The sequence below is a fragment of the Sebastes umbrosus genome, chromosome 11 (assembly GCF_015220745.1).
Source record: "Sebastes umbrosus isolate fSebUmb1 chromosome 11, fSebUmb1.pri, whole genome shotgun sequence".
In the NCBI taxonomy this organism is placed as follows: domain Eukaryota; kingdom Metazoa; phylum Chordata; class Actinopteri; order Perciformes; family Sebastidae; genus Sebastes; species Sebastes umbrosus.
The window spans coordinates 9,762,757-9,789,343 of NC_051279.1; the positions used below are offsets into that span (position 1 = coordinate 9,762,757).

Genomic DNA, 26,587 nt, shown 5'->3' on the forward strand with positions numbered 1-26,587 from the left:
AATGACACTAAAATGTGTCCTCACGACACGAGGAATCTCCTTGTAACATTATGTCATTTATACACCGTCCCCGTGAGATCGGTTTGACATAAACACTCCCGCATTCACACACAGGTTTTCTCTGAAGTGTTGTATTTATTTGATATTTATTTTCCTGCGGTGGTCTAGCCCGGTGAATGCAGATGACTGTTAACTTTGAGAGGAGCTGTAGCTGCTGGCTGGGAGTGGAGACGGCCAGTAATGGCAGCCAGCCGCTGACAAACAGCCACACTGTCACCAATCATAAAGACAACAAAAACAGATTTACACTTTACACTGCACTTTGTCATGGGTGTGATCTGCCACAATCCGTCAAACTCGTGCCTTCAGCGGTGGCCTCTGGGAGGTCATACCCACCAGGCTGCTACTCAATCTCCTCTGGGACAATTAGACATGACTTATTAGTGACAATTTAGGTTAATTCTCCAAGTATTTAATATTTTAAGGGGAAATAATTAACATGTCCTGGTGGAGGGGCTGTTTTCTGTCTTGAGAGATATTATTAGATGTCAGATTGTTTTAAAATCTAAGGACGACATCTTTAGGCTGCAGCTAAGTGTGAGCGTCTCTGGAAATAAATCAGCCAGTTTAACAGTAATTCAAGCACATTCACCCACATTTATCAATTTGATATGGCAGCTTTTTGCCAGCATGGTGAATGGAGTCATGATTGATCTGTGAAAATGGGGAGACGGTGAGAGATGTGAGGCTTTGTTACACACTGACACACTCACCTGCACATCTACTGTGCACAGAAGGGGTGTTTTAGATATCAAATAACTGCAACACCTCAGAGAGTCTGCACTACACTTGACAAATATTTATGTGTCAGGATATCATCATTTTGATACTGAACTACCTCGTGCAGTTTGGACATCTATACGCCTGCCTGAGAAAAAATAACTCAGTGGCTCAATATACAGATTGTCAGATGCACTTGGTTCACTAAGCTTGCCAAGAGCCAAAGGATATGTTCTGATGTCCTGATTTTATCAAAATGCTTCTCAAGGAAATCCATTCAGCAGCGTAAGAGCAACTACTAGGAAAATGTAGCACATGAACTCAATAATATTCTCATTATTTAAACCCAAACTACAGACATTTCCGCTCGTTTTTAATGAAAGGTTTTGGCCATATGAGGGGGATCAGTTTTGCATTTTGATTGTAGACGTTATACTAGTATTTGATAATTAAAATGTACATGTGTACAATGTGGTTTGTAGACCTACTCCACCAGCCAAGCCTTGTTCTCTATTTGTTGCAGATCTTTTAATTCTTTTAGATTAAATTAATTATATTTTACACAATTCATGCATTTTCCCCTTTCTCATGTCTTCATTTGTCTTTGGGGAACTGCTTAGTTGTGCACGAGAAATCCTGTTTTGTGACAGTCCCTTATTATCAAATTTAGCTTCCTGGTATAACTGGTTGATCTGCTTTTTATTTTAGGGATTTTGGTGTATTATTAGGAATATTCTCCCCAGATATTGGATAAAATAAAACTAGTCGACAAAATGATATGAGTGTTAGTCGACTAAGAATTTCTTTGGTTGAGGACAGCCCTAGAAAGGCACATACATAAGCATAAGTAAAAGCAAAGGGGGAGGGATGCATGCACACACACAGGGATTTTCATGCGATACTCATTGTTTGTAATTACATGACAATGCTACCAGACACAGTCACACTGCAAAGTAGCTTGTTAGATTCATCTGTTCAGGCCTGTCTGTCATTTAGAGCTAGACACATAGTGTCAGCTGCTCTGTTACTTGTTAACAGTGAAACAAGGACAGACAACATCATACAGATATGACAGAATTTGCAGCAGGTTTCTCTTCCTAGCAGGAGGCTCGGACATCAGCAGCTTTCACACAACTTTGTTCTTTCTGCGGTAATTAAACCAAACACGATTGCTGAATTCTCCACTTTTATTCAGATTTCGACTAATGGGTCTGGTAAAGCAGGAGCAACAGGTTTTACAACTCTGTGCCAAGTGAACAAAATTGCATTCTTTGAATTGCATCTTGACCATATGACTTAAAAACAAACAGCAAGCTCCCGATGCAGATCCTGACGAGCTGCTCAGCAGACAGACTGGTCCAGTCTGGCGGCAGAGCCAATTACCAAGACAAGAGAAGCTCCAGAATGTTTCAGGCAGTGCTACGTAGCTTTTGGCATATTTTTCCGCAAGCTGTTGTTGCATAAAGCTTGAGGAAGTAGTTGGCATTGTCGCAGCCAATTAGCATTATGGTGGGGGGGGGGGTTCTTGAGTCTGACATGCTATACAGTACGTAGCTCTATTATGATGATCTTCTATCAATGGTTTGGTCAGTGCTGTATCGCTTTTGAGTTGTGGTCCAGCAGTACTTGTCCTCTGGCTGGCCATCAAACCTGATCTCATTTAAGAGAGAGTAATGAAGAGTGATTAATGACGTCTTCTATATTGGATTGTATTTTCTCATGTCGCCTCCCAAATGTTATTACTCCTCCTCCTCCTACTCCGCCTCCTCCTCCTCCTCCTCCTCCTCCTCTTCTTCTACTCTTTCACTCACTTATTTCAACTCTCTCCATATCAGTTATTGTCTGGTTCAGCACTTCTCTCGCATCATCAGGAAATGTATGAAATTAGTGTGCGATAAAACGACACATTGGGAATAGATCACACTGATCATTTTACTCAAACCATCCGTCTTTTCCGGATTTCATCTACTTTCATTCATTCTCTTGTAGTTTAAATACACTCATACAGGCATGGACAGATCTCCTATCATCAGGGTGTTGTGATTGGCTTATTGATGGACATGGGCGAAGAGGAGTATTCAGTATTTGTTCTCTACATTCGTGGTATGGAGGTTTTATGGGATTTGTAGAGGGAAAAAATTGGTTTAAAGTACATAGAAAAAAACACGAAGGAGAGGGGAACAAAGCACACATTACCTGGATTGTTACGGGTCATGAACCTTTGAGATGACTCACTCAGGAGTCCATGGAGGACTGAGGCCAGCCACATGTAGCTTGAAGGAGGAAAAACAGGAAATAACAACACAAAAGTACAAATAATACCATTCAGACCATTCTTTTTATTCCACAACACTACAAACTCCTATTATGGGCTGCAACTCTCAAGCCTGTCATCATTCATAGACGCTAGATGCAACTGTAATTGATTTGCAACCCTGACAGGCAGTCCGTCCACTGGGCTTATTGGTTAATCATAAGAAAAGATGAGAAACTTTTTGTTCTCGTTAGCAATGTTGTAAGAGTCTGTTCTGTCTGAGACCTGGGATGTGATTATCAAGTAGTTTGTACAGGTTTTTGAGATGAAACGATTAGTCAATAATCGATTGTCTATGTTGTATTTTCATTATGTTGTTACCCTTTTCACACAACATCTATTGAACGTCTGTCCATCCTAGAAGAGGGATCCCTCCTCTGTTGCTCTTCCTGAGGTTTCTTCCATTTATTTCCCTGTTAAAACATTTTTTGGGGGGGATTTTTCCATGTCCGATGAGAGGGTCGTACTGTAAAGGACAGACGGTGTCGTATCCTGTACAAATCGTAAAGTCCCCTGACGCAAATTTGTGATTTGTGATTTTAGGCTATACAAATAAAATTGTCTTGACTTGACTTGATTGGATTAGTGCAGTTAGAATTGGCAGCTATTTTAATGGTCGCTAGCATTGCTCATCTTATAAGTAATGCCAAAAATGCACTGGTTTCTATGGACCTGTCTTTGGGTTTGGGACTGTTCGTCAGACAAAACAAGTAATTTGAATACGACAACTTTGAGAAATTGTGATGTTATTTTACTTTTATGTTTAAGCATTTTATTGACCAAATGTTTGATCATTGAATCGAGAATCTAATCTGCAGATTCAACTTAATTGAAAATAATTGTTAGTTGCTAACCTTGCACAGCAGCTGGATTCTCGCAATGTCACAAGGATCACTCGAGAATCACGGGATCAAAAGTCAAACAAAAATCCACCTTTTCAGGCTCCAAGTAATACGTTTGTGTCTGGAGCGCCAGACCACGGACCAATCAGTGATCCGTGAGGAGCTACTGTAGCTACTGGCGTGGCTTAGGTGTGTGAGACCCAGTGAGACCATAGCGTGAGACGACACGGAGAGGCGACTGTTCCTTCTAAACGACAGTGGTGGCTTCTGAAGAGGTTAGAGTAGATGCTGCAATGGCATCAGTTATATCAGAACTGGAGAGTATTTCTTCATTGTAAGAAGAGCAAAGTACAGCACTGAACATGTAAAGTATAGTGATGTTTTCACCTTCAGTTAGTTTCGCTTTCGTTAGTTTGATTGACAGATGGTTCATCCCTTTTCTAAACAGTTTCCAATGACGGCTTCTCAGATGGTTCTGGGAAACAAACCATCTGGCGCGTCAGGTTACTTAGTTGCTGCTTTTACTGGTTTTGTGGATGTTGTTTTGCTGATGGCTTGTTGAAGCTATACTTTCACTGAAAAAGGTATTTCATAAAAATATGTGTAATTTATATGTAAAGTATTTTTCAACTTCTTGATGGTTTAGCCTGTAGGCTACAGTACAGGTGCACCATGGGACTCAAAGGCTTTGTTCTTGTTATATTTTCAGCAGACAAAATTTAAGCATTTTCTATTTATTTGTTAGTCTGCCATGTGACATTACCCTGCAGGCTGACTTTAGGCTGTCGACAGAGCATTAAGGGACATTAGTAGTATTTCAGGTAACTTAGTGGTATCCTCCATGGTAATGTTTTGTATTTGCTGTCACACTGAACTTGTTCAGAAGTGTGCGCATCTCTCTCAGTGAAAATCTCATCTATTGTGATTTTACAATTGCGGCTGTTTATAGATTAAACGGTCCCCCTGTGTGTGTCTCTTGATGATTCCCATGAAGCCTCTTCAGAGTAACTAGCAACACGCACCGGCAATAACTCCACGGTGAAAATCTCCTGAGCCAAACCGGGCCGGCAAAGTGACTGGATAATTAGCACAATCAGGCCTATAATTCCACATCTCAGGCGAGACTCAAGTGAGTGTGAAGTCTCGTGGGCGTCATTGGGAGAGACGGAAAAAAGGAGCTGTGTTTGTTTTTGTTATGGTCCTGCTGTATTTTTCTACCCGTGAGCGATTCAGGAGTGTGGATGTGAAAGCAGCGTGTCATTACACGGGGTTACATTACACAGTTTTTAGCCACACTAGCAGAGTGGTGGTTGGTTGGTCCAACACTTTGGTCCCAACCTGGGAACCCATTGGTCATCAGTCTGACGACGATAAGCCTCTGGGGGCAAAGTGCTATATTTCTGGGGTCCCGTTGTAGCCAGTGGATATCTGGACCAAGACTTCCTTTTCCGTGCACATTATTTACACTCCGATTAGCAACTTGAGATGCGAGACTGGAGTTGGAGTTGAGAGACGACGTGTACGACCGGACTGTTTCACAAGTAGCCAGTTTACAAGCTAATTTCAAACCAATAAAAAGCTAAATCATAATCAGACGATAGCCGGTGGGTTCACAAATTGCATTTCGAGTAGGGAGGCACCAATACCTGATCGGATAGTGGGCCGATACTGACTCAAATAGCTGGATCGGGTATCGGTGACAATGGGGCCAATCTATTCAGTTCAATTCTATGTTTATGTACCATGTACATTATATAATGGAATTTTAATTCCTGTTTACATTTTGACCAATTTGTTGCTACATTGGATTAGGTTGAAGAAGTTGCTGGTGTACAATTTATTATTTGAATAATCAATAACAATTCAGATGTCAAAATCTTGTCCCATCGCCTACAGATTCTTTGTGTGAATGCAGAATCTGTTTAAAGAGATTACTTTGGTCAAGACTAAAATATCTCAACAGCTACTGGATGGATTGCCGTGAAATTCTTTACAGACCTTTGTAATAACCAGAGGATGTATCCTGATGAAATTTTCCTCCACTATGCGGTTCATATTTTTGGTTTTGAGTGAAATGTCTCAACAACTATTGGATGGATTGCTGGGAAATTTGGCACAGACATGCATGTACTCCTTTTTGGTGATTCCTTAAATGTTCATATACTTTACATCATCAGGTCAAAATTTCCATTCTGTCAAATACATGCAAAATTATTTACATCCCATCATCCTCAGCTGAACCTTGTATGTCAACATGCTAAACTAAGATGGTAAACGTGATGAACGTTTTAACTGCTAAACATCAGCATGTTAGCGTTGTCACTGACCATGTGCACCAATGTGCACCAATGTGCACCAATGTGCCTTAGTGCTGCCTCACAGCATGGCTCTAGACTTGTTTGTTTTGGGTTACTTTTCCCCTGCAGCCATTTGGTGTTGTGGTCACTTGCTGTGAGCTTGACAGTGCTGAAATGTGAAGAAAAGCACAGTAGGGGCAGTGTCAGTAGCGGAATGAAGCAGAATATCGTAGTATTTTCTTGAAACTGTGGTGGAAGTTGTACACACATCATCCCCCTGCAACATCCCAGAGTGGAAAAACAATCTCTCAAATCTCCCTGTACAACACCTCCATCAGCTCGAGATGTCGGTATGCAGTACAAAATGCCTGCATTAGCTTGAGGTCTCAATTTCATTACAATCAAATAAACTTTGCAGCAAGATAAAGCATTTAGATTAAAAATAGCTCTGGCGTATTTATCAGTGCTGTTATAATCCAGATGTAATTGACTTTTTGGTAGAATGAGCGCAGATACATCGCTCATTGTTGTTGCCGTTAATCTGTTGAACGTCAGAAGGATGCTGGGCCCAGAGGCCGGAGAGAACTTACAGACTTCCACACTAGACACACTCCTTTGAGTGAAAGTTTGGTGACAGAGCAGTAGACTTGTGAGGGAGAGGAACTTCGTCACATCGTTTCAGAGATTGCCGGCAGCATTTCACCAACTACTGAACAATACAGTGCGTGTACCGAACCACGACCCACACGCATAACACCGCTGGAAATGGAGAGAAATGTATCAGTAACTATTTCTAGCATAATTGTTGAAGAAAAAAAATGTTGACTGAGTTCAACTCTGCATACGCCTCAGGCAAATATAAAGCGCGTGTAGTTATCATCCTAAAATATTTTGAGCAACCAAACATATTCATACTTTTTTTTTTTTTTTTACTTATTTCCATGATACTTTTTGAGGCATCTGGCCATTCTCATCCATATTTTGTATCTCAAAGCTTGTGAATGAGCCTGTTTTCAGTTGTTAATTAGTTGTTTTCTACATGTACGCTCACATTTGAGGACAAGATGAAGTGACATCAGTTGGTAACAAGAAGACCTGGAGCAAGGTTGATGATTACCTCTGCAGAGCTGTTTTTTTGACCCTCGATGACCTCCTGTCTGCGCTAAACGAGACCCAACTCGCTCCCAGTGATGCGGGCTTCTGAGGAAAAGTTATGTCATTTTACGGTGCTGGGAGATGCTTCAGTGAAGACGCCGTGCCCCGGAGCTGAGGTCAAGCTGAGCTGACATTCTGTCTCAGGATGTGGAGGGCAAAGGACATTTTGCGTGGGTGTTTCATCATTACGGATATTTACCAGCATGTTTTTATATCATTCATGCACATTCTCCCTGTGGACTCATTTGGCACAGGCAAAAAGACACGAGAGACATGATGCTAGGATGAGGACGGAGTTTGCAGATTGAAAAATATCAATGAATGACTTCAGGTGTTGATGTAAAAAATGCCTTGAGTATTTTGAGACTGAGATTTCTATGAAAAGCTACTGAGTTGCACCATAAAAAACTTACAGTAGTAGCTTGGTAGTGCTATGGTAAAGTGTAAGACTTAAAGCTGCTATAATCAGTATTACATACTAACAATGGATTAAACAGTGTTTTGTGGAATAAGTCACTTGAATCTGCAGAGTATTGTTACCTGACTCTGCAGCTCCCATCAGCTCTGCGAAGCATTTGAGTGGCTTTCAGCTTATTGTTTTGGTTTTATAGCCCACAGTTTACCGTTTTTGCTTTACTCTCAACCTTTATAGCCAAAGCAGGCAGCTGTATGAATGCAAGTCCATTTACTATATACCTGCACAGCACCAAACAGCAGAGACACAAAGTTAGCGACTATTTGTTCAAAACATATTGGAGCATTTAGCAGCTAAAGAGCGAGATATTTCTCTCAGGAGTTGGAGGGCAAAACAGGGCTAAAACAATCAATTTGAAGATCTCACCTTGGGCTCTGGGAAATAAGTCAGGGGCATTTTTCATTACAGTTTTTAGATTTAAGTATTAAGCTACTAATGGGGAAAAATATCTACATCTATAATGAAAATATGTAGTTGCAGCCCTAACACAGTTAAAAACAGGACACGATAGACTTCTAGATTCACCACAGGGACCTCCTGTTAAGAAAATAATGTGATTAGATTTCGGAGCGCCTTCCTACATAAATCTGCAAATGAATGCTGTTTCATTCTCATACAACTGACGTTATATGAAAACAAGTACATTGAGACAGAAATGTTCATAATTGATGCATTAATTAGCTCAGTTAACGACCTCGTCTACATAACAGAGCGATTAATATATCAACCTGAAAACAGCGGGACATTAGGCAGCACAAGTGCCTCTTTTTTTTCTTGTCGGCAGTTTGGGGGAGGGAGCAGCCTCCAGCGCCGCTCAGACAAAGTGAAGGATGTGGCTCAGTCAGCAAGGCCAAATACAGTGGGAGGCATACAGTATGATGAGCGACACTTACACACCGAGTCAGGAAGAAGGAAGATGGACTGCAGCGGGGTGAATAATAATGGCAGAGTGAGAGCGTAGCAAACGTCCCACGAGACCCGAGCATTATCATAGAGGACTCGGTGGGGAGCTGCTGCATCCCCCAGGAGACAGCAAAGACCTGTACACAGAACGCTGCTCTCCTGATTTTGCATGTGTATTTTTGTGGATGCATAGAGAGAGCATCAAAAGACAAAGACTAGCTCTGAAAATAGACAGATGCAGATAGACAAATATTCTGGGTTGCGGAGGATGTGAGGGGAAAAGATGGAAGGGGTGATGGGCTGGGTTGTAATTCAGCTGTAATTCATCACTCCTGCATATTTGATTAATTATTCAGCAGGCTGTTAATTTACAATTTAATGCATTTAGTGGAGATGTTTACATTCTGTTTTTGGTGTGCACGTATCTATTTCAGAATGTTTAAGGAGATGTAAGGCACTGATTAATCACTGGAATTTAAAAGATGAGTGTTATCAAAGAAATAAAATGTGAATCATTACCTGATGAGATCTTAATGCCTCTCTGCTCGGACCATTTAATCCAAGTTTATTGGTCTGGGATGGGAATAGGTGTTCACTGAAGCATCTTGCCCCAGCTTGCAAAGATGCATCATGGGAATGTAACAAGAGTGGAGCAGTCGAGTAAAAGAAAAAAAGAACTTGATGTATCGAGACTGATAACCATTACCGTCTAATGTCTTGTCAGTTAAAATGCCATTTGAAAAATCAGAAACAGTCACTTTCCATTTCAAATTACCGCCATGAATAAAGGCTTCAGAAAATGAGACACGACTCACTGATGGTTTGATCGTTGGCTGAACAATTAAAAGGAGCTTCTCACAAGTTCTTTTTGATTACTTTAATTATTTATTTTATTCGTCATTAGGGTGAGCTCAAAGAATAGTAATAAAATGAAATGGGAACATCAGTCTCTTGGAACATGCTAATATAATGTAATGATAGACGTCTACTGAAAAAAAAAAAATCATTAACTCCTCTGGATAAGCCTCTTAGGACCGCCATAGCCCCCGCCATTTAACATTGTGGTTCCAAAATTTGAACTATTACGTCATTGTGTATGATATGTTTCCCTCCTGCCCAGACTTTTCCTAATTCTGCACATGCATGTATTGCCATATTAATTGACTAACATTTAGAAAACCAAAATAGATGGGTTTTTGATAGGGCTGTCAATCGATTAAAATATTTAATCACAATTAATTGCTTGATTGTCCATAGTTAAAAATTATTATTTTTAATTAAATAATTATTTAAAAAAAAAAAAAAATGTATCCGTTCAAAATGTACCTTAAAGGGAGATTTGTCAAGTATTTAATACTCTTATCAACATGGGAATGGGCAGATATGCTAGCTTTATGCAATTGTATATGTATATATATATATATATATATATATATATATCATTCATGATGTTTACATTATTATTATTAATAACTTACAGAAACATTGCGTGCAGTTCACCGTCTCTTTCTTTCAGCGAGCGACGCGGCACTCCGTCCTCTCTGTAATTGTCTCAGTCTTCACTCGAAAAGTTAAAATGTATTGAAAAAAAGGTAGATGTAACCATCGAAACATCGAAATATTCAGCTTCAATCCATATTTTTGGGAATTTAGCCTTCGAAAAAAAAAACATTTTGTTCAGTTGCATAAGTTTTTAAAGCGATCTTAAAAATGCAAATATCACAATATCAATATAACACAATTATGTAATGTGTCACCACACTCTGTAGCTTTGTAGGCCAGTGTATTTCAACTCTGATTAAACAATTTAATAATATAGTGTTCGTATCACTCACTCTTTACAGCGAGGTCGATGTCACCCACCTAAATATTGAGTTGTGTGGGCTCATCATTTGTAAGGTTCCCCCTTTTTTGGCATGAAGTTGAGAGCTCTCCTCTCCATCAGGGAAGGCTGTTTAGCATGCTCCAGAGGTTAGCGGTCATTAACGCTAATGTTGGAGACCGCTCTCACAGCTTGGACGCTGATCAAGACCATAATTACTGTACTGTGAAAAAAAGAAATGAAAAACCAGTCGCAGCTTTCTGTCCTGAAAGTAGCTGGGTGGAGACGAGCAGCCTGGGGGAAACTCCTTTCAGCAGAGGCAGCAGCAGCAGCTTCGAGTGTGCAGCATGCTAGACTGACGAAGATTAGAGTAGCAGGATCTAATTGGACCCTTTCATGATTTCTCCATGTTAATTAGCGACGCTAAGTTAAATCACAGCCTTAAGTGTGAATCACCAGCTCTGGTCGGAGAGGCAATCATCTGCTTAATTTTATCATTGGTTCATCGGATCGAATTTTTTTCTGTGCACATCAGTCTAATTTGGCTTTTGAAATGTGGGAGCCAGTCCAAACCTGGATCGAGTCATCTGCCCAGTGACAATGATGCCTCTTTATTAGCAGTAAATCATTACATTAGCGTCTGAGCAGGACACACCACTGGGCAACCGTCTACTCGGCTCCTTGGCACACAGCAGCACGGCAGCCATGCCAATCAGGCTCATGTCCCAGGCAAATCTGGGCTGAGTCCGACAGCAATCTTTGCCATGGCTGTTGAATACTCATCAACAGAGGAACCAGCATCAAACACTGTCAGAAACATTGGATGGTGCTGGTGAAGCAGAACACCTACAAGGTATGACAGCAATGTACCCGAGGAGTCATTACACTCATTAATTAATTTTCCTCTCTGCCGTGGCTCCTCCTGCACAACAATTACATCACCTTGAACAATTAAAATGCAAATTTGTCTTTTAGTATCGTGCATATTTTAAATATTTGAAGCATTGTTAAATGACAGTCGTCTGTGTTTGAGCCTTTTTTCGTTTAAGTGATCTACTTAACCTGTTTGGAAGTTTCTAGAGTTGTCCACGACCAAAGAAATTCTTAGTCGGCTAACACGATTTTGTTAAATAATGGATTAGTTGATTTAATCGACAGATATATATAAAACTGAGTTTCTCCACAAAGATCACAAAAAAAGCACCACTTTAAATCTTGTGTTTACCAGAGATGTGCTCATAGGTTTCTTGGAAATAAGTCATTCAGCATTAAAAAAAGAAAGAAGATAAAGAAAATAAAGAAATCTTAATTTACTAAAACCAAAACGACCGATTAATCGACTAAGAGGGGCAGAAATTTAGGCTCATTTGAACAATTATACATTGTTGTATTTTAGTTCTGGTACGGGTTTGTGGTCACACTGACTTTTTACACCAATAGAATGGGGGGTATTACCGTGGGATCTTGTCTCACACTTTTAAATGTACTTAATGAACTACCAAAGCACACAGAGTAGGATACAAACACACCAGATCACAGTTGTAACTGCTTTTGACTGTCTGATTGGTCAGGGAAAATTAGGGGTGTAAGAAAATATTGTATATCGCAACATTATTTTTTGTGATTATGTATTGATTCTCCAAAACACTGCATCGATTTTTAATGAATAATTTACAGGCAAAGATCAACTCAGTCAATACTTAATTTAATTTGAAAAGAGATGCGCCCTCTCAGTGTATCTGCCCTCTCAAAGTGGTGCTAAGATGTTTGATGTTACAGGGACTGTGATAAACGCAAATGCAGATCCCACTGCTCTGATTGCATAAAGAAAAAAGTAGTTTACTCATATTTTATGCACATGGTGGCGTGTTCTTTATATTATGACTAAAATTAGATTTACAAATCACAATATATCACCTTGCTTATTGTATCACAATATATCTCAATATATTGAATCATAACCCCTGTATCTTGATAACTTATCGTATCGCCGGATTGTTGTCAATACACAACCCTTGGCAGTGGTGTAGTGGTCGTTGTCTACAAAATGTTACCATGGTTACTAAATGCTTCGCTTAAATATACAGATTGTTTATTGATTCCTTAACAGTCCACGGACAGCAGATGGATTTACTGGTAGTTAAGTTTTTTAAATCAAGCTCAAATCACATATTTACTATCAAAAAATCCCGTGGTTGGTCTCTTTGCTTTCACACCACAAACTAACCGAACCAGCGTCCGCTTGGAAATATTCTCAGTCGAGTTGTTTGGTCTGCAGCACCAGGGTTTGATTGACAGCTTTCACACCACACCAAACAAACCATACTAACCGGGCAAACGCACCAGGGTTCGTTTAACCGAACCAAACAGGTTACATGTAGGTGTGAAAGTGCCCATAAACTATGCAGTCAAATCCCTTTCAAGTATTCAGAGTAGATCTCTACTTGTTTTCCCATTGCCATGTGAGAGTGCTTCATTACTAATATGTTTGTGCAAGTAAGAGGTTGTTTGTACTTTAAACTGCAGCACTGCAATGCAGGTTTGTTCGTGCTGTTGAGTAATCATCCTTCACAAAGTCTCGTTTTCATCTTGGTGGCAGAGGTGCTGGGAGCTTCTGTGTTTACTCTGACAACCTTGTGTCGTCTCCTAATTAGGTCCTCAGCTTGAGCACCGTGAAGAGACGCAAGAAAAAAAAGAAGAGTAAAAACAGGTGTTATTCACTATACCTGATTTCTTTGTCATGCTTGCTCTACCATGCTTTATCGCGCCTCGAGGAACAGCAGCATTTTAAATTGAACTCTGTGCTGCAGCATTTAGTGTCTCAGTGGGAATGGATAACTTTCACAGTTGCTTTTTTGGGATGGATGTGCTTTTAGGAATCCCTTATTCTATGATTCATATATCATTTATGTGTAAGAAAATTAAACACAAAACCAATAACTGAAGCCTAAAACTGCATCCAACTGTATTAAAGTGAGATGACACCACCAGTCACATTCAGACTTAACTGGCCAATCAATAGCACAATAAACGAAACTGAATTATTCATGTTGACATTTCCCAAATTGTCTTTGATCTGCTCTACATTGATTTTTTTTTTTTTTTTTTTTCATCATGGATCTCACTTTGTGCTTTCAGCCAGATGAAAATGTGCATTTTATCATAAGTATCGAGGAACTTAATTAATCACTGGAACTGAAATTAAATAATGCATTTCAGTTTTCCCCCTTTTTGTCATGACATTATTAGAATTATGGAAAGAAAATGATATATTACATTATTTCAGTTACCCAAATGAGCCAGATGTGCACAACTCTAATAGCTTAGAAAAGTTGTATTTTGTAAATTAAACTTGGACAATGAATAGAAATAAAGCAATGTATTTTTGTTTTGGACAGATAAATAATTGAAACTCTAAAAAGCTATCAATCTCTAACCAGTTCTGCAATGAGCCTTAGTCAGAGCCAAATACAATCTATTGTGCAGTTATTCAACTTCACCTTCTCTGCAGTTAAAATGAATGCAGAATTTGTATTTATTCATATGAAAACAGCCTCTTAGAGAACTTTGACATCGTTTTTAATCTTCTGTCTTGATATCTTGCTTGTGATGTGATGATTGAATCGATTTATGTCAGTGTGAGTTTAAGTTGTATTGTTTTTGTGCGCTTTTTTTCTGAGCCCCCGGGCCTTGCTTTTTTAGTTGATTTAATGGAGATGCAAATTGGAACGGTTGCCCCATTTTCCCTGAAACAATGTGTTAGTTGTTCCTGAAAAATACATCAGATTCAAATTGCAAAAATCAACAAAACCTTTTATAGAAAGTGTGCTGTAGGCTTGTTGTGTATCTAAATGCACTTTGTTGGATCTTCAGTGCACTGGTATGAATGGAAGTTTTGTTCAAAGCTTGCTGAGTGATTTATTGGGCCTGTATTGGGAAGTAAAAGCCTGATTAGCAAAACCTTTGTCAGCATTACTTGTCCTCCCTCACTGTATCTCCTGCCTGTCCTGCCGAGTGCCACTATCCCTGGTGATAAATAGACACTCCATTACTAATCACTGCCATCCTATTGCCATTACTGAATGGGCCACTCATTTCAGGATTGGCAAGACAGCTCAGCTCGGCCGCCCTGCCAGCGGCATCAGTGCTTTGTCTCAAGAAGTGTCACCAGTGTGCTGACTTCAGGGATGGAGCCAGCACCTTGGTTGTACAATAGTCCTGCTGTTATTTCCTGATTTATAGAGTTACATAACACATGAACCAACCCGGTATCACAGCAAAGCGTGTAATAGACCCGCGTATCCACCACAGGATAGCGTGTCAGTGTTATGCTTTGATTCGCCGAGGCGTGAATATTACATAAGTGTATTAAGGTGCATTATCAACAGGGGGCAACAAAACTACTGACTTAGGTTTAAGAAACAGAAGCACTTAGTTAGGTTTAGGAAAAATGTCATGGTTTGCCTTAAAATAAGTACGTAAACTAAGTACAATACGTCAGGAAACAACGTAACATAAGTACGGAAAACACGTCACAAACATCACCAATGTAACTTAAAAAACAAAACACCGGTGTCCTGGTTTAAAGTCCTGTGTTTGTTGGACCCATCCACCTCCCCTCTTGCCCGCCATAAGCAGTCTATCACTTTTTATTCTACGTCACTAGCTCTGAGCGTAGCATATTTACGCGGATCCATTTACATTGCAGTCAGTACAGACTTCATGCCGTACAAATGACATGCCAAATGCAAGAACAGCTTTCTTATTACACACTTTTGCCTTGCGCATTATCGTGTCATTCATTCGCCTTTTCTTGTGACCGGGCTGCATGACAAGGACAATGCACGTTAAAGGAACAATTCAACATTTTGGGTGGGAAATATGCTTAGTTGCAATTTTGCCAAGAGTTGCATGAGAAGATTGATACCACTTTCCCATCTGAGAGATGTATTGATCTTTTCATGTTACTCTCGGCAACATAGCGAATAAGCCTATTTTCCAAATTATTCCTTTAAAGAGCACAGTTTGTCAAAATGGGGTTGTTGCCAAGTTGGAGACGTGGAAAAGTCTTTGTAGTAGTATTTTTAAGACAGCATCTAATATGTAGATTATAAGACATGCACGTTTGAGGATTTGTTGATTTAAGTTAAGTATGGTAATACAAAATGGGATTAAGTATATAAATATTTTAAAGAGAAGATATATATGGAGATAAATGATACCCTTGAAGAGATGCCAGTGACTCCCCATCTCCATGCTATTCCTCAGAGTGCAGCTAATTGCCCTCTCTGGCACCCAATTACAATTTCCTTATCATCCACACTTGAGATAGCAATTTCCTTCTCAATGGGTCTCCAAGAGTACCCGACTGCTTCAACCTTGATCTAGCGTAAGAGGCAATAATTATGGTGAGATATTTAGACACATGCAGTGTTACCTCTTATTTCATATTTCATGTAGAAAAGAAGTAGACCAAATACATTTAATGTTGGCAAACAGAAACTTAGCACAATTCCTCTCCTCATAAGGTTTAGACATATTATATATTTCTGCAAAGTTTCCAAAAGTACAATAAACAATGTTATGTCTGAGGTAAGTAAAGGGCTTTCAATAAATACAGGTATATGTGCTTGTTCATACAGTAGTTGAAAGACAGAATTGCTAAGTGGAAAACCCTTTCCCACAAGTTAGGACAATTTCGGCCACCATAAACAAAGAGAGGCTGGATAAAAACCATTGAGGATGGGTTACAATTGCCTGTGCTCTAGTACCTACCATGATACATTTAACATAAAGTTTTTGTTTCATGTATTCATTTGAGGAATGTTAGTCTCCTCACACAGATCTGATGTGTTTGTCTATATTTCTTCTCTCCAGAAGACATTTAAGTCACATGCTTCATGTGCATCATGATTTCTTCGTAAAATCTGTTTCCATTGTACTTTGTCACATTTTGTTTCTATCGATTCACCAACTTAGTACTGTAGAGTACTGTAAAAACGTAATTTCTTTTTTTAGATTTTTTATTTCTTTTTAATTTCCTGTGTTTCCACTCAGTTTTTTTAAGCCCAAATTGATAATGCACATGAAAACAGGTGGATGGAAATACACTTATACTCACTAATGTACTGCTTTGGGTTGCTCTTTTTAGGTCAGTTATTTCCAATCGCTTCTACTTGCCGTTTCTTTCAATAAGTGTTAAGCTACCCTTTGTAAAACACTTACTTATCCGGACAGTTCAGGTAAATAAAGGTGCCATCCACTATTTGAAAATGTAAGGTCCAAGTTATCTGTCAAATAATTGCTCAGTATTAATAATAACGTATTTTACTGTATTCAGTCAAAATAAATATCGGGACACACATAACAGTTTTCAATTTAAAACTATAAATGACAGAAAAAGAGGAGCAAAAGATGACATTTCAAAAACATAGAGCAAAGGGGTTGGCATAAAAGTCTAGTCGAGCCAGTAAACTTGCTCTCCATTAATTGATATTGCCCTGCAGTCGTAAGAGACACTTCACACAAAAGAAGGTTCTGAGGAAACAAAACACTGGGGGAACACGATTACATGGCTATGACTCTTTGACCTGACTTTTTGAGACTGGCCTGGCTCTAGTTGTTGATTTCTTTGGGGAGGGAATCTCCACTACAGCTGGTGTACAAAGAGAGGAGGGGGAGCGTGGGAGCTTAGAGAGACCGCCTCATGAGCAGTTCACCAGTTTTATTCCCACAGTGGCAAATGTGTCCATCAACAGCCAGAAAACATGTCACTGAGAACTGTCACTGAATTTCTCAATTTTAAATCAAACAATCAGCAAATGTAAAGGAAAACCAAAGCAAAGTGTAAAAGTACAGCAAATATTATAAGATGATTTTAAGGATCTATGTTTCTGTCCCTCCCTCTGAACTGTACTGTATTTCGGGGTTATGATCTGGCAGTGAATTGATATTGACACTCTGATGTTGGCAATTATTGCTGATACTTTATTGGCTTGTTATCATTCTTGTATTATACTGTCACAGACTTATGAATACACCACAATTTCCTAATAAGGGATAATGAGGTTAATCAATCAGTCATTCTGTCACATCATCTCCTAGCAACCACATCTGCTGTTGTCATGGGGATTCACTGCAGAATTGTATTTGGGTAAATAGTGCCAACATACAGTATATGGCAACGATTGTCTTTAAAAATGTGTAACTTAAGTCTGTAGGGTTGTCTGATGAGGTTGTTTTTTACCAGATTTGGGTCGCATTAACTCAGTTAAATGACAAGTCTGGTGATGTTCTATTCTATATTCAGTTTTTACAACACACATGCCATGTTAGTATAAAAGCTGTCATCATGCGGTGTGATTAAAAACGATCAGTTGCGACAGGATTACCAGTAGAACAGCGCCATGGTTATTGAATTCAGACAAGATGACCATATATCCAAAAACACAGTCAGCTGTTCAAAGCCTTTATTGCCCAAGGCCTGGTTACACACCTCTGAGTCACCGCCCACCTCACATGTTTTATTAAAAGATACAAGTCTGCTGTTGTTTTGTGAATAAGTATTTCCAATCAGTACCTTTCTACAGTAGGTGGAACTAAGGTTAATAACCTTTTCCAGAGTTTTCCAGAGTAGCTGTTGAGCTTTGTGTAAATCCATCGCTTGAAATATAACAGCTATTTAATCAGAACAACACCATGCAAAGAAATGTTTTCTGTTCTCTCCACAGGTGTAATCAAAGGTGTAATCTATCACTTGGCACCTCCGCTACTTGTGGAAATAAATCTGAAAGATTTGATGCATATTGTTTCTCCTCCTGTACATCTCAGAACTGTTTTTGTACCAGATTCTTCTCTAAAATGAACATAAATATTTTTAATATAATCAAATGTTCATTCTAATTTTTTTAGAAAACTTGAGGCTGAATGCCCCTAGCCACCAATAAAACGTCTGTGTTGACTGAAAATCAGGCTGGGTGAACAAAAACATCAGTCGCAGTAGATACTGTGTAGGTTATGTTCATTTTTTTTTTTTTTTACTATACCCATGATTCACAGAGACTTACAGTATGTGATGAAATATGGTATTTATCTACACATCTGTGCTGCCCAAGGGGCCTCAAAGGGCAATTCATATAGCTATAATACGTTTACTCTCAAAAACCCACAACCTAAGTAATCACAACTGCTTATGATGACTACAGTGTATTTCATGAACACCACTGTGCTGCTTTACCACTGACTGAGGCCTTGGCTGAATATGACATTTGACAATTTGATCTCTCTCTCTTGGTTCAACAGAACGGGGAGGCATCCCTCTTTGAGGTGAACATCCGTTACGTTGGCGGGTTGCTGGCGGCGTACTACCTGACAGGAGAGGAGGTAAGATTAATAGATGTCTGTTATCCCTCTACTCTGCTGAGATCTGCTTCTTCCTGTATCCCAAACCAGCTCTACAGTATGAATGATGAACAGGCTGCGTCTGAGTGTGACTTCATGTGTGTGCTTTGTGTTGTGTCACCGTAGTGCTCACATCAAATGATCTCATACCACGTAAGCATTTTCACGTCACAGGTTTTCCAACCAAAGCAATATCTCTTTCTTATACAGTATAAGGCTCATGGTTTAGTACTCACTGGGAAATGACCTTTTTCCTTGTTGTGTTCGCTGCAGTTAACAGTAAACGAGACCCTGTTTTGACAAGCAAATAAGTTGCTGGGTATGTAATATACAATATATCATATTTTATTTTGATTCCAGCGTCTGATGCAGTGCTACAGTTTCAACAGAATTTCACATTTTAAGAGTTTTTCTTTAGCCCCTTTCCAGCGCCCTTCATTTTCCAGCTAGAATATAAATCAAAGAAAAGAAACAAATTAAGTAGCACAACCTTGCCGAGCTAAATTCTGTTACGTGCTCTACTAAAGGTGGATAGAAGCTAACGATTACTCTGCAGAGAAAACAGACTACAATCTGCTGCTTTAATCAATTTTAGTTTTCGATTCTGGGTTGCATTTAGCCGCGATTTGTTCCCAACTGCAACAAGAAAGCCTGTTGAAATACTTTACCACTCTGATTCAGGTCTCTGAGAGGCTTCCTCTCCATAGCAACGGTGACCATGTCTCATTGGTACTTAAATTATGTAGGAAGGTCCTGTGTTTCGATGTTAAGTAAAACACTGATGACATTGTTGAAAGCAAACAAATGGGTACACAGAATTGGGAAAACACTTTGCAAATCTGTATATGTCTAAAGAGTATGGGAGAGAAGAAGTGTTATTAGAAAGAGATGGATAGAATACCTGGGTTTAATAACTTTATTGCATTAACAGGGCTGTTACAGGACTCTTTAAAAATGTGTTATTAGCTACATCACATAAAAGTTCAGAGTTATTTTAAAATGTTTAAACTAGGGCTGTCAATTGATTAAAATATTTAATTGCGATTAATCACATGATTATTCGTAGTTAATTGCAAATTAATCGCACATTTTTTATCTGTTCAAAATGAACCATAAAGGGAGATTTGTCAAGTATTTAATACTCTTATCAAGGATTACATGGGAGCGGGCAAATATGCTTGCTTTATGCAAATCTATGTATATATTTATATTATCTATTTCATATGATGCCAGTATCTTCACTGTACCTTTTAAAAGTGAGCAGGCTACAACTTCCGAAAGACCGAATAGCGGCCGGGCCCATCGGCGGCCCGTTGGATTTTTAAGAGGTTCATTAAAAATTGCAAGTTGCAGTAATTAGTGGCGTTAAAACGAACTTGTGTTAACACGTTATTATCGCGTTAACTTTGACAGCTCTAGTTTGAACTGAAAATATTAGAAATTAATCATCTTAAAGCATACATTGCTTCAAATCTGCTTTCATTGCATTATTGAAGTATGAAAGTATTAAAGCGATAATACTCAGAGGCCAGGGATGAAAGCCCAGAATCGGAAGGTCATTTGGTTAAATCATTTGGAAGGTAAAGAGAAAGAAAATCCCTTTTTTTCTGTTTAAAACACTACCACCGTTGTGTCCTTGAAGAAGCCGCAGTGTCTCCGGTGAAGCTGCTCTGTGGCCAAGCGTAGAGGGCCTGTGGTTATGATGGACAGCTACCAGGTGTGAAGCCGTGAAACTTTATGAGCGTGCAGCACGGCCTTGCCAGAAAAGAAGTATGAATACCCTGTAAGCCTTGGCTGGCTAAATAAAGGTTTAAAAATTGTCTGTGACAACCACACAGCACAAATGGTCCAGTTCATTATCAGTGCATTGTGAAGTCAATGGAGGTCAACGTGTCACCGTAATGAGCATCCGCCTGTAGCAGCCTCCTGGAGCGTACACTCACCGTACACTGCAGTTGTTCTGTTTTGAACAGCACTCAGTCCAAGGGGCTAAAATCCGTGCAGAAGCCGAGTTAATGGAGAGAGGATCCAGTGACATATGAACACTCAAGTCGCTTTAATGGACATTGATTTGCAGGCCGAGCGAGTTGAGGGGAGAGCAGCATTAAATTGTCCACCATCGCCGGATGAGTGAAATATGAATACATTGCTGGAGCAGAATGTATTCCATTATCCATTATTATTCCACATTTGTGTGCCATTAATGCCATGCAGAAAATGTTCCTCTATTTTATTCACTGGTCCGTGGAAATTTCTATATCTGGCATTGATAATGACATTATCTAATATGAAAGTGTGTGTGTGCGAGCCAGCGTGCAAAGAAAGATTGTATTATCCATGAAGTTTGTTCTTATCTCGCTGTGACACACAGGGACATTAGTGCCAAATAGTCTGGGTGAAGAAGACCTGTAACAAAGAAAGAGCAGCTACCTTTTAACACCTTTAGCATGGATTCACACCTGTAGTTTGGATGATTTGGTAGAAATCTGAAGGAAGGCACAAAATAATGCATCGTTGCCTTTTAGTTCTGGTCTATTTTGTATTCATACTAATTTATAGCAAACAAACCAAGAGGAGTAAACATGAAGTAATATTAATTGACAGGTAACAGACAGAAAATAAAATTCCAGAGACGTTAAGGTCTTGCGACACCGTATGTATACTTTAGGGGCTTTCAAAGTTAACGCGATAATAACACGTTATCGCAAATTTGTTTTAATGCCACTAAAGCTAGAGTGAAGATACTGGCATCATATTAAAATAGAAAAATGTAGGAATCCATTGGTTCCAACCTTGTCATACTTGCTTCTCACGGAAGGGGCAAAATTACGCTCTGAACTTTAAGTTAAATTTGGCAAGGAAAAACTGACACTTTATGATAATCACATGCAGTTTGAGGCAAGTCATAGTCAAGTCAGCACACTGACACGCTGACAGCTGTTTTTGCCTGTTGGGCTACAGTTTGCCATGTTATGATTTGAGGATAATTTCAATATTTGTCATTGTTTTGTGTTGTTAATTGATTTCCAATAATAAATATATACATACATTTGCATAAAGCAAGTATAATTGCCCACTCCCATGTTGATAAGAGTATTAAATACTTGACAAATCTCCCTTTAAGGCACATTTTGAACAGATATAAAATGTGCGATTAATTTGTGATTAATCACGCTTAAGTATTTGAATTGATCGACAGCCCTAGTAGCTACATTTCACTCACTTTTTTTTTTATTGGGTAGCTCAACACATTTCTGTTTAAACTCACTTTCGGATGAATCAAGGAATCCCTGCACTGAAATTCTGATGTGCATACATGTTACCAAATTATCTTGCATAAATATTAGCTATGAAGTTTGATTGAGCCTAGACAAACCAAAAAACATGCAAATAGGGAAATGAACCAGAATCAATTTGAATGGACTCAAACAGGTGAAAACAGCCTTTATCATCTTCTTTTTTTTTACTTAATTTCTTCCTCTCACCACACTGAAGACGTTATTGTTTTTGTTATAAATTTTTCCATCCAACTCTGTTGCTCACTTAGTTTTGCTCAGATGACTGCAGTCTTTTTCTTCACGTTTGGACTTTCTTACCGTTTCTCGTACACCATCTTTCTTATGAGATAGAGCTCACCGTCTCAGTTTCCTGACGGACGTATCAATACCCTTTACCCCGGCGCAGTTATCCATCACAAGGCTCACTTGTGTGCTTTCTGTGAAGGGTCCCTGAGAGCAAGATTAATAGCTACCTGATCCCCCTCCCCCCCGACTCCCCATTAGGATCTTTTCCTAGGAGTCTGCTGCTCCATCCGAATGATAAAACCGACAGATTGAAGGTCTGTCGCTGCTGCACAGACTTAAATCAACCGAGATACAGTTTGGGAGACTATTACGAGATTGCGGATCCAGTTTGACCAGAGGACATTGGGCAGCTGGTGCCGTTGTAAATGATTGCTGGGGAGCGGGTGCTGATTATGGCTCCTCGCGGGATGCAGTTTGCTGGTAAAATGCTTGGAGCAGAACCGTAGCAGCACCTGACCATTAATAACCTCCTGTTGTTTTGACCGTGTGTGTGTACTGTTTATATGTGTGTTTTCTTGGGTCCCCAGGAGGATCATGGTTAGTCTTTATGTCCCCAAGTTAAATGTCTTGTTCAATTGGGTCTGGCCGCTGCTCCTTTTGCCGCTCTTTCATCATTCATCGTCACACACTCCTGGCCAGGCCAAATGGCTCCCACAGAAGTGGCAATTACCGTACTGCAGGTGTTCGATGTGTGTGTGTGTCCGTCTGTGATGAGCCCACCTGTAAGGCCATTTGTCGATACCTGAGGGCTGCATTACCGATTTCTCTGTTGATTGTTTTTTTTATTAATTGTTTAATCGTTTAAAAAGTTAGGACACCGTCAAAAACGTTAATCAAAATTTCCCAGAATCCAACGTGACTATTCTGCCACCAGCAGTTGAGCTTTCTGTTGCTTCAGTAATAACAACCACCACTGGCACAGTTTTATAGCTGTTGCAGTTTAAAGATGCTTTCAGACAGTGAGCCGTTGCTAACAATCTCGAACAGACTAGCCAGCTGGGAACAGGCTGGCACTAGTCAGTCACAATAGCTCTCCTGTGCTAACTGACAGTTATAAAACTCTTTAGGTTGTAGTTCACACAGTTACTTTAAAGTTACTGTGAGGAACTTTTAACTGGTTATGAAACAGTCTCAGTGTAATGCTGATGCCCCTATATGACCTACATAAGTGAACTAGACCATCAGCGAGGAGAGTGGCTATTTCTATATATTCTTAATGCTTGTCATCGGTGTTACCGTGTCGGATTCCACGTGAAATCAGCCAAAACCATGTAGGTTCATCAGAAACTCCTTCAGCTCCGACTTCAGCGGAGCCTCCGGCAGTGACTAACCCGCCGTGGTCTGACCGAGATCTGGCTTCGCTGCCGCCTTCGACGTGCAGTCCGGAAGAGGAGGAGCCGCTTCTGTCAGGACGGAGCAGCAGCGGCTCCTCGCTTTTCCTTGCTGCTCCACCGGCCCCCACTGGGAGCCAACACAGACACCACGCTGCTGGAGACCCAGGGCGTATTGTTGGGCCCGCTGGAGGGAAGGGAGGCAAGGGAGAACCAAAACCAGACCTGCACGGGGAAGACTGTCAGACCCTGCTGCAGTAAAATGAGATGCTTTCCAAAGGGAATCTGGTGCTCGTAGACACTACCGCTTTTGTACAAAGGGACCGCCAAAATCAACACAAAATTAAAGTTCCCCATAGTAGCTTTAAAAGACATATTTGCACAATAAACTCCTCTCTCATAACTGTCCTCTAAATGTCCTCTTGTGTGGAGGCAGACAGAGGAACAAATGTATTTGTCAAAGTTCATCAAAGTTGAAATTAACGCAAAAATATTGTGCAGATTTACTCCTTTTTGTTTTTATCGTAGGTACATCTATTATATTTGAATCCATTTGTGTGCAGTTCATATACACATACATACATTAGCATGTGCGTGTCTTTTCAGGTGCTAATGCATATCATATGAGCCCCTATCTCCACCTCCATATAAGAACATGCGTGTTTGTACAGTATCTCAACTCGACCTCAATTTCTCGACTGCATGCCTACGTGCAGTCCCGTGTGTGTGTGGAGTGTGTTTCATTTGTCAGTGTCCATTTATATGCATATAAATGTGTGTGGTGGTGAGACCTTGTTGTGTCATCTCCATCCCTTAGCAAGAACAGAGAACAGTGAAGGGGAAAAAAAGGGAAAGGGGGGTGAATTCAATCAGCCTTGTGTGAAAATTGCCCGTGGGCTGAGCCGAAGCAGCAGGCAGAGAGGGAGGCAGCAGCCGGCAGAGGAGAAGAAAGATGTGTGTTCATATGCTCATCAGCAAGAGAAAGAGGAGATGAAGAGGGGAGGGGGGATCAGGAGAGTTGAGGAAGAGAGAAGAAGTGTGTTCATATGCTCATCAGCAAATTTGAGAGTGCATGAGAAGGTGATACATGGAGGCAGGAGGAGTAGAGAAGATAGAAAGAAAAGATGTCATAAGTATTATTCTCAGGGGGGGACAAAGGGTTCAAAGAAAACTAATTCATCTCCTTTAATACTGTGCTATTCTCTCATACAATATAATTAGTTTGACAGTCCAGGGCTACTTTCTTTTTGGAAATACAGAGGTTGAAAGTTGTATAGCAAAAGACTTAAGATGACAAGAAAATCACCGTAGGACTTTTAGACAGATATAAATATATAAATATATATATATATATATATATATATATATATATATATAAATATATAAATATATATATATATAAATATATATATATAACTATTCAAAAGTAAAAGATGCAAAATTACATCCAATAAAAGTTTCATTGACTTAATTTTGTCAATAATGATCTCTTGTTCTGGTTAAAGACGAGCAAAAAGTTTAAAGATTAACAGTAATGAATTCTACTGGCTGCTCCTAATAGCTTGGCTTTGTAGTCGTCTGCTGAAATTCTTTATCTAGTCGGGACTGTATTTGCAAGAAGTAGACACTCAACCCCAAAAGAATAGTGTTTCATTGGTTGGCCTTTCAAATATGGTTGGTAATGTTCAATATGATGAATATCCTGTCAGATTATTTCCTCAGTTTTCATGTTAATGCCAGTGCTGTCAAAGTTAACGTGATAAAGACGCGTTAACGTGAATTAATTTTAACAACACTATTTTCTTTAACGCATTAACGCAATTTGTGAGGTTGTAGCGTCTCATTTAAAGCTAGAGAGAAGATACTGGTATCATATGAAACTACAAAACTTAAGGAATCCATTGGTACCAACCATGTCATACTAGCTTGTCGTGAAGGAGGATAACGCTCCAAATGTACGCAAATGTTGTGTGCCTGCACTGTAGCTGCACCTCCTTCCCATTCTTCCTGTTCTCTATAAAGAGACAACTTTTTGTCAAACACCCCAGGTTTTCTAGTGATTGCATAGTACAAATATGTCATCTACCAGCATGTAGCATGGCAGTGGAATAGTTATTTAGCCAACAACTTGAATAATACGGGGCAGCTGTGGCTCAGCAGGTAGAGCGAGTCATCCATTAATCGCAAGATTGATGGTTTGATCCCCGGCTCCTCATGTCCACATGTCAAAGTGTCCTTGGGCGAGACTCTAAACCTCAAATTGCTGTGGAAGAGTGAAGGTAAGACAGAAAATACTCGGGAGAAAAACTCTGGATTTATAGCATACTTTGTCAAAAGATGGTGATTGGTCTTTTAAGAGTTCCCAGGTGCTGACTGCTGGTTGTTTGGCTATTGACAATCCATCAGCCAGACACAAATTTGAATATATTTTTTTTCTCTACTCCCATCTTGGAGTTTGCAACTGTAGTTCTGCTGTTGTTTAGAGAAGTAGGATCCCGCAGCAGGTGATGATAGGCAGCTGTCAGACCCTCTGTATATAACAGACATGTGGGTGCACATGCACATGCCTTATTTATACATATAAACAGCCTGAGAACGACGATCATGGTGTGTTCAAGCTCTACTCAGTAAAATGAGCGTTGGGCGATGGTAAATTATAACACTATCATGATGCCTTCAAATAT

General features: G+C 39.7%; 1 protein-coding gene across 5 annotated transcripts in view; it reads left to right on the top strand.

Moving 5' to 3' along the window:
- LOC119497485 (mannosyl-oligosaccharide 1,2-alpha-mannosidase IA) overlaps positions 1 to 26,587 on the top strand; it is a 216,142-nt gene that overhangs the window by 128,014 nt on the left and 61,541 nt on the right. For all 5 annotated transcript variants that reach the window (XM_037785642.1, XM_037785641.1, XM_037785639.1 and 2 more), the window contains exon 5: positions 18,890 to 18,970. In XM_037785642.1, the coding sequence (XP_037641570.1) occupies positions 18,890 to 18,970 (81 nt within the window). The remainder of the gene's footprint in view (positions 1 to 18,889; positions 18,971 to 26,587) is intronic.